This window comes from Sphaeramia orbicularis, chromosome 20 (genome assembly GCF_902148855.1).
Source record: "Sphaeramia orbicularis chromosome 20, fSphaOr1.1, whole genome shotgun sequence".
NCBI classification, from domain to species: Eukaryota; Metazoa; Chordata; class Actinopteri; order Kurtiformes; family Apogonidae; genus Sphaeramia; species Sphaeramia orbicularis.
In genome coordinates, this window is record NC_043976.1 from 41,031,907 (window position 1) to 41,040,232 (window position 8,326).

The window sequence follows — 8,326 nt, forward strand, 5'->3', positions numbered from 1 at the left end:
AATATAATTTGACATACACATGACTGGTACCAAGCTTCAACTTTGTACGAAATATCGTTCTGCTCCATTTCTCTTCCGTTACGCTCTGTTGACTTTTGTTATTTTTTATGCACTATTTGCATTACCATGTTTGACTGCAATTTTCTGCTGTATGGAACAACCCTGAAACTGTTTAATTTAAAAAGAAACAGTTGATCCACACATGCACACTGTTCGGGGTACTTGGTGGAGGTTTGCGTTCTCTGAACACTTGTCATTGTACATGATTATACAGTGAAATCAAACTGTAATTTAAAGGGTTAAAATTCTTAAAATGATTCAGTGTTCGGTACTTTTAAGCAGGACTGAAGTTGTTTTAACAATTTATGCAGAAAAAAGCAGAAAAAATATTCATGTGTAAAGTTTTTAAAGGAATTTTTGTGGAGGTTTTTTTCCTGAATGACTCTCTAGGGGAGTTAATTACACTGACGTCTGAGGGTTAATATTACAGTATAGAGGCTACGGACATTTTGCCTGGATAAATATCCCATAATGCAATGCAACTGTGGGGACATCAGACACTAGCCTCCTCCCACCTTGAACAGAGTGAGAGTCCAGGCCCCAGACATGAACAGTGGAAAACCGTCCGTCTGTCAGGTGTGTTTTTGGGGTTAAATCCACATCCCTGTTGTGCGTTCCAGGTGGTTCGCTCCGACACCTCCCCTCGTTACGACAGGTGGACTTGTCCTGTAACAAAGGCCTGAGTGGAGGACTGGACCACCTCAGCCCCCACCTGGCTCACCTCACACACCTGGAGAGCCTCGACCTCCACCTGTGCAGTCTGACACATGGAGACCTGGAGGCTCTGGGTGAGTCCGAGCCTCGACCTTTGACCTCGGGTTTCCACCTGATTTTGCCTGGTATTTAAATGTGTTTTTGTTCTCACTGGGATCAGATAGATTATCATACGAGGTCATTAGCAACATGATGTCAAAATTAAAGGTTTTACTGTTAGCATTAGCTTAGCATCAGAGGCATGAGGAGCGCTGTCACTGTTTGTGTTTCTGTTCTGTTTATGGGAAAGTGAGTCTTCTGTTTCTCCTTTAATGTTCATCAGGTCCAGTGGGTCAGGGGTCATTTAACATGTTTTAAAGAGTAATATTTATTATTAACCCTTATTTAAGCAGGAAAAAATGACTTGTTGAGATTAAAAGTCTCTTTTGCACAGTGTCCTGGTGGTCAGATATTCACACAAAAAAACATACATAAAACACCAAACGAAAAACATACATATATACACAGTTTGTTCATTTCCTTTGTTATTTGTTAATTTTCTTCAGTTTCTTGTTTTTGTTGATTTTGTTGATTATTTTGTTCGATTTGATGATTATTTTGTTCATTCTTGTTCAGTCTGTTAATGTTTTTGTTCAATTTGTTGATTATTTTGGTCATTTCATTTGTTATTTTGTTCAATTTAATGAATATTTTGTTCATTCTTGTTCAGTCTGTTAATGTTTTTGTTCAATTTGTTGATCATTTTGGTCATTTTTATTCAGTTTGTTGATTACTCTGTTCATTTCGTTGATTATTGTGTTCGATTTGATGATTATTTTGTTCATTTTTGTTCAGTCTGTTGATGTTTTTGTTCAATTTGTTGATTATTTTGGCCATGTTTACTCAATTTGTTGATTACTCTGTTCATTTTGTTGATTTTTTTTTTTTTAGTAGATGATTATTTTTTAAATATTTGTTCAGTTTGTTGTTTCTGTTCAATTTGTTGATTGTTTTGGTCATTTTTATTCAATTTGTAGGTTATTCTGTTCATTTTGTTGATATTTTGTTCATTTCATTTGTTATTTTGTTCATTTTTGTTCAGTTTGGTGATTATTTTGTGCCATGTGATGATTGTGTCGTTCATTTTTGTTCAGTCTGTTGATGTTTTTGTTCATTTTGTTGATTATTTTCTTTAGTTTTGTTCAGTTTGTAGATTATTTTGTTCAATTTGATGATTATTTTGTTCATTTTTATTCAGTTTGATTATTTTGTTCCATTTGATGATGATTTTGTTCATTTTTGTTTATTTTGTTGAATTATTTTGTTCCATTTGATGATTGGTTTGTTCATTTTTGTTTATTTTTTTGATTATTTTGTTCGATTTGATGAATATTTTGTTCATTTTTGTTCAGTTTGTTGATGCTTCTGTTCAATTTGTTGATTATGCTCGGCATTAGCTCACATCTTAACCTCTAGCTCCACCCCTTTTATCCAAATATGGTCACTTCAGACACCAGTTGCCCCTCCCACTGTCTGTTTTCCGGGTGTAAATGCTGTCGTTGTCTCCAGTCCAGGTGCTTCCCTCTCTGACGGCGCTGACGGAGCTCGATGTGTCGTCCAATAAGGACGCAGGGGGCGTGGTCCACTCACTGGTCTCCGCCCTCCCTCTGACGCAGATGAGGCGTTTGCCATTCAACAGCTGCAGCCTGAACCAGGAGTCGTTCACGGCGCTCGGTACCGAAGTTCTTTTGTCGTACTTTTGTTCCTGTGTTGATGATGTTTTTTTGTGGGCAGGATGCAGACGTGGAAAAGGGGAAAGGCCGATTTCACGACTAAAAATGTAACCGCTGTGGGTGAAATAGATGATGTTTGAGGGTGAGAGTTTGGGACGGCCCCTCCCAGTTGGTTCTCACTCCATGTTTTATACAAATATTACTTCATCGACAACGTTCACCCTCGACAGACGAACATTAATGAATGAAAACAGGAGAAGATGATGGAAGGTGTCATGGTTAGGCTTTAACAGAATGTCTGGGTGTTTACGTCCTCCTACGCCTCCTTATCCACTTCACCCTCCTCCTATTGATTCTTCTTCTCTACCTCCTTTTCCTCTCCTCCTTACCTTCTTTCATCCTTCTCCTCTTCCTTCTCTTCCTCCTCCTCTTCTTCTTCCTCCTCCTCCACCTGCTTTTGATTTTCCTTCTCTTCCTCCCCACCTTCCTCTCCCCCTCCTTTCTTCTTCCTCCTCCTTCTTCATCTTTATCTTCTTTCTTCTCTTCCTCCGATTCCTCCTCCTCCCACTTTCTTCCTCCTGCTCCTCTCTTGATCTTCTTCCTGCGCCCTTCTCTTCCTCTCCTCTTCCTCATCTGTATCTTCTTTCTTCTCTTCCTCCTCTTCATATTCTTCCTCCTACTGCCCCCCTTCTTCTTCCTCCTCCTCCTCCTCCTCCTCCTCTTTATCTCCTTCCTGCTCTTTCTCCTTCTCCTTCTCTTCTTCATCTTCATCTTCTTTCTTCTCTTCCTCCTCTTTATAATCTTCCTCCTCCTTTTCCCCACTTCTTCCTCTACTTGTTCCTCCTCCTCTTCTTCCTTTTTTACCTCCTCCTCCTGCCCCTCCTTTCTTCTTCCTCCTCCTCCTCATCTTTGTCTTCTTTCTTCTCTTCCTCCTCTTCATATTCTTCCTCCTCCTCCTCCTCCTCCTGCCCCCCTTTTTTCTTCCTCCTCCTCCTCTTATCTCCTTTCTGCTCCTTCTCTTCCTCCTCCTCTTCATCTTTATTTTCTTTCTTCTCTTCCTCCTCCTTTTCCTCACTTCTTCCTCTACTTGTTCCTCCTCCTCTTCTTCCTTTTTACCTTTTCCTCCTGCCCCCTCTTTCTTCTTCCTGCTCCTCCTCTTTATCTTCTTCCTGCTCCTTCTCTTCCTCTTTCTCCTTATCTCTATCTCTTCTTTATCTTCTTTCTTTTTCTTCCTCCTCTTTATATTCTTCCTCTTCCTCCTTTTCCTCACTTCTTCCTCTACTTGTTCCTCCTCCTCTTCTTCCTTTTTTCACCTCCTCCTCCTGTCCCTTTCTTGTCCCCCCTTCCTCATCTTTCTTCTCTTCCTCATCACTTTCTCTTCCTCCTCCTTGTCATCTTCTTTGTACTCCTCCTCTTCCTCCTCCTCCTTTAATGCATGTAAAGCTCTCCATCTCTTACTAACACCACTCATTAGCATAAACAGTTTCACATCAGTGTAAATATAAATCTGCACAGATATGAACTAATACTTTACATGAATCTAAATCACTTAAATGTGGTGTTTTAAGCCTTAAAGAAACTTACAGCCATTACCAAGTCCACATTCCCATCTGGGCATCCATATCCCATAATGCATAGAGTGTCTCACAGTAGAAGTCAATGAAAAGCTGTTTTATTATGTTTTTATCTGTAACTGTATGTTTGACCAGGTTTCAACATCAGATGAACCATGGATTATGTTACAGATACAGACGGTGGTTTTACTAATATGGAGTTTTAATAGATGACAGGTTCTCTGTAAACATGGAGCTCTGAAACACTGGTGATGTTGGACTGGTTTTGTTTCAGCTCTGGCCGTGCCGTACCTCCGCAGCGTCGACGTCTCCTGGTGTAAAGTGGTCGGTGGTCGCCTGCCGTTGCTGCTGGACGCTCTGCAGCCGTCAATCATCCTGGAGCTCCGCCTCAGCAGCTGTGAACTCACCACCGACGACCTCTGTCATATCGGTAACGCACACAGCTCCAGACTTGACAATGTTTTAGACTGAAAGAGCAGTTTTAACAATGCACTGCCTCAGCTTATCATTTACACTTTACATTTTAATTCCACAGAAAAATGATATACACTGTAAAAAAAAAAAAAAAAAAAACTAAAAAAACAATATTATTCCGGCAGCTGTGGCGCCAAAAAAGAAATACTGTTAAATAACGGAAAATAACCATCTCATAAAAATACAGTAATTTTCCATAATTAAAATATAGTTTTTTGCCCTAACTTTACATGAGATTGTGCATATTCTTTTGGACTTATTGAATATTTACATGTATGAAAACAATCAAATTACATACTTATTTATTCATTTATTTATTTATTTATTTTCAATGAGACTAAGTTGTACAATCCACTGATAAAAACTGTATGTGGACAGTTTATCAGTACTTATACATGTTATACATTCACAAAAATACATTTATTCAACATTTTTGTTGTGAAACCTCCTGCAGTTACACAAGATATTTGACAATTAACAAACAAGTCTTGTTAAACTTACAGAACACATACTTCTTTTACGGTTAATTGTCAGTAATTTTATCTCGTTTTATTTATTTATTTTTTTTACTGTATTAAACTTTAAATTAACAGTTGAATCTCATAAATAGAAAATAAATATTTGTGAAACTATGATACATTTGCAAATGTATTTTAACTGTATTTTTCTGTGAAAAAAATCTTTTAAAAATTTTTTGTTTTTTTGGTTATTCACAGTTACAGTTTTTTCATGTTATTTTACATTTGACATGTAAAATCACAGTCTACTTTTGTTATTTCATTGATATTTTCCTGTATCTTAAAAAAACAGGAAAAATCTGTAAAATAAACAGTGAAAATTCTGTTAAATTACAGATTTTTTTTTACATTGTGTTTTAATTACAAAACATTATATTTTTACCATAAGTGGTTGGTTGAGTTTGATTTGCACATGAAAACAAACAAAAACGTTCAATTTATTATTAGCAGCAACATTATTTTATTTTCATAAACATTTAATTTTCATTACAGTTTCTACCTTTAAAGGTCAAATCATGTTTTTGACCCTTTTACTTTATCCTGTTTATTAACACCTCTGGACGTTGCATAAGGAAACAAACTATTTAAAACAGGGGTGAAACTCATTTTAGTTCAGGCTCCACGTACAGAACAATATGATCTCTAGTAAAATTATAACATGATAACATATAAATAATGACAACTCCAAACTTGTCTTTATGTTTGAGCAAAAACAGTAAAATTACATGATGAAAATCTTTTCATCTACACTCTCCAATCCGACCCGTGGGATAAGTTTGTGAAGTGAAAAAACATTACACTGAAGATATTAAAGATCAATGATGTTAAAATCCTTTTAGTTCAGGTTCCACACACAGAACAATACGATCTCAAGTGGGTCAGACCAGTCAAATATTAGAAAAATTCAGTGTCATTATTTACACACCACTTTCTTTCCAAAAACTTACCCATAATGCACCTCAGTGGCCACTCTATAAACCTGTCCCTGAGTTTAACGTAGGTCATGTGACCGTGGATGACCCAGTCCGGTGTGTGTTCTGTGCAGCCGCCGTGTGCAGTCGTGGCGGTCTGTCCTCCCTCCGGGTCCTGGATCTGTCCTACAACGGCTCGGTCGGCGCCGACGGTTGGACCGCCCTGTTCACGGCAGGAGGCCTGGGGTCCACGGAGGACGTCGACCTCAGCCTGCGACCTTTGACCTCTGCCTCGTCTTCGGCCTGGCTGCCGGCGCTGCTCCGCGCCCTGCCGCAGCTCCCGGCGCTGAATCGACTGGCGATGCGGCGCTGGACGGTGGGCTCTGCGGACCGACAGCAGCTGGACCGCAGCCTGAAGAAGAGGAACGTCCTGTTGGAGTGGGACACGGACAGAGATGATCCAGCTTTATGGTCCAATCAGGAGAGTCGACCTGAGGAGTAGGATGGAAACACCACACCTGGACACATTCACATCAGCACCACATGCACCACTGTAGATAACAGAGCAGTGCTTCTAATGGACACAAATAGGGTTAGAGAAATTCAAGATCTCAGACATTTGTGCATATTTAGTGTTTTTTGAGTGTATGATCAGTGAGTAGTGCAGTGTGAGTGTGTAGTGTAGTTGGGTTTTGTTTTGTACGTCTGGAAAATGATGTGCTATCAGAGCATGGAGCGCATTGGAGACAAAAAGTATTAAAAAACATCCAAGACTCCAGAGGGTTAATAAAATCTGAATATTGATCTAAAGCGGGGATGACCAACCCTGGTCCTCCAGATCTACTATCGAGGCTCAGCTACTGTAATGTCCTTCTTTATGGATCCCCAAGAAACAGCTGCAAAAACTCCAGTCCGTTCAAAACAGTGCTGCCAGAATCCTCACATAAACAAGAACACATCGCTCCCATTCTCCAGAACCTCCACTGGCTGCCAGTCCCCTTCAGAATTACTTATAAGACTGCCCTCATCACCTTCAAGTGCCTCCATAAAAACGTCCCCCACTACCTCAAGGACCTCCTCACCCCTCACCCCTCCACCAGTAGTCTCCAGACCCACAGCACCAACCTCCTCCTCCTCCCCCCCAGAACTAAACTTCGGACCATGGGAGACCGGGCCTTCTCCTCTGCCCCCCTGAATCTGGAACTCCCTCCCAGACCACCTCACAGCTCCTCAGTCACTGGACTCCTTCAAAAAGGGGCTAAAAACATTCCTGTTTAGACGGGCTTTTTATGGGCCACCATGATGCTCTTTTTCATTCACCTAGTCTTTTATTCCTGATACAGTATATATTTTTTTTTATTCTTTTATTTTTTATTCAACTGTCTTTTCTCTGTGGTACTTTAAGATTCTGCTGAATGAAAAGTGCTTTATAAATGCAATTTATTATTATTATTTATTATACTATCCTATGTTTTAGATGTTTCCCTCTTCCAGCAGACCTTATGGTCATTACCTCCGCCAAGGAGGTTGTGTTTTTGCCAGGGTTTGTTTGTCTGTCTGTCTGTTTGTTTGTCTGTCCGTTAGTGTGCAACATAACTCAAAAAGTTATGGACAGATTTTGATGAAATTTTCAGGGTTTGTTGGAAATGGGATAAGGAAGAAATGATTAAATTTTGGTGGTGATCGGGGGTGGGGGGGCCCACGGGGGGGGCCACTGATCAGCCTTGGCGGAGGTCTGCGCTCTCCGAGTGCTTCTAGTTATCAGTCTTTTGCAGGGCTTGATGATAGACTTATGATTTGAATCAGGTGTGTTGGTAGAAGGTCACATCTAAAACATGCAGGATAGTAGATCTTGAGAACCAGGATTGGTGACCCCTGATCTAAAGATATCCTCTTGTACCAAACAAATCTTCATTGATTTCGTGGGTCTCACAGGAAAACGATGTCCTCCAGGTCATTAAAGGTCTGTGTAAGTTGCAGCCATCTGATTTCTTTTTGAAATTAAAAAAAAAAAAAAAAAACAATTAAAAACCGAAAACAATCTGTATTTTGTTGTTGTTTTAAAATCAGTAAATGAAAAAAAACGGAAAAAAGGACTTGTATCCTGTTGTTCTTAAAATTAAAAAAAATGGAAAACAGCTCTTGAACTGACTTCAGGTGCTGTGGAAAACGGAAAATTGTAACAGAGAAAATGTTCCTTTTCCATTCCCATTTTGCCATAGGTAGGTCTGTGTTAATGACACGGAAGACATTGTTTTCCTGTGTTTTCCCACAAGACCTGTGAAACCAAAGAAGACGTTTGTACTTCAGATTTTTCTTTACATCAATATTCAGATTTAATTAACCCACTGGAGTCTGAGTGT

The 8,326-nt window shown here is 39.6% G+C and overlaps 1 protein-coding gene across 1 annotated transcript in view; it reads left to right on the forward strand.

Annotated features, from left to right (window-relative positions):
* Positions 1 to 6,488, forward strand: part of lrrc31 (leucine rich repeat containing 31) — a 14,245-nt gene extending 7,757 nt beyond the window's left edge. Inside the window, exons 7-10 of the mRNA XM_030123406.1 lie at positions 681 to 848; positions 2,323 to 2,487; positions 4,335 to 4,490; positions 6,098 to 6,488. Of these exons, the coding sequence (XP_029979266.1) occupies positions 681 to 848; positions 2,323 to 2,487; positions 4,335 to 4,490; positions 6,098 to 6,465 (857 nt within the window). The 3' untranslated portion in view covers positions 6,466 to 6,488. The remainder of the gene's footprint in view (positions 1 to 680; positions 849 to 2,322; positions 2,488 to 4,334; positions 4,491 to 6,097) is intronic.
* Positions 6,489 to 8,326: the final 1,838 nt, after the last annotated feature.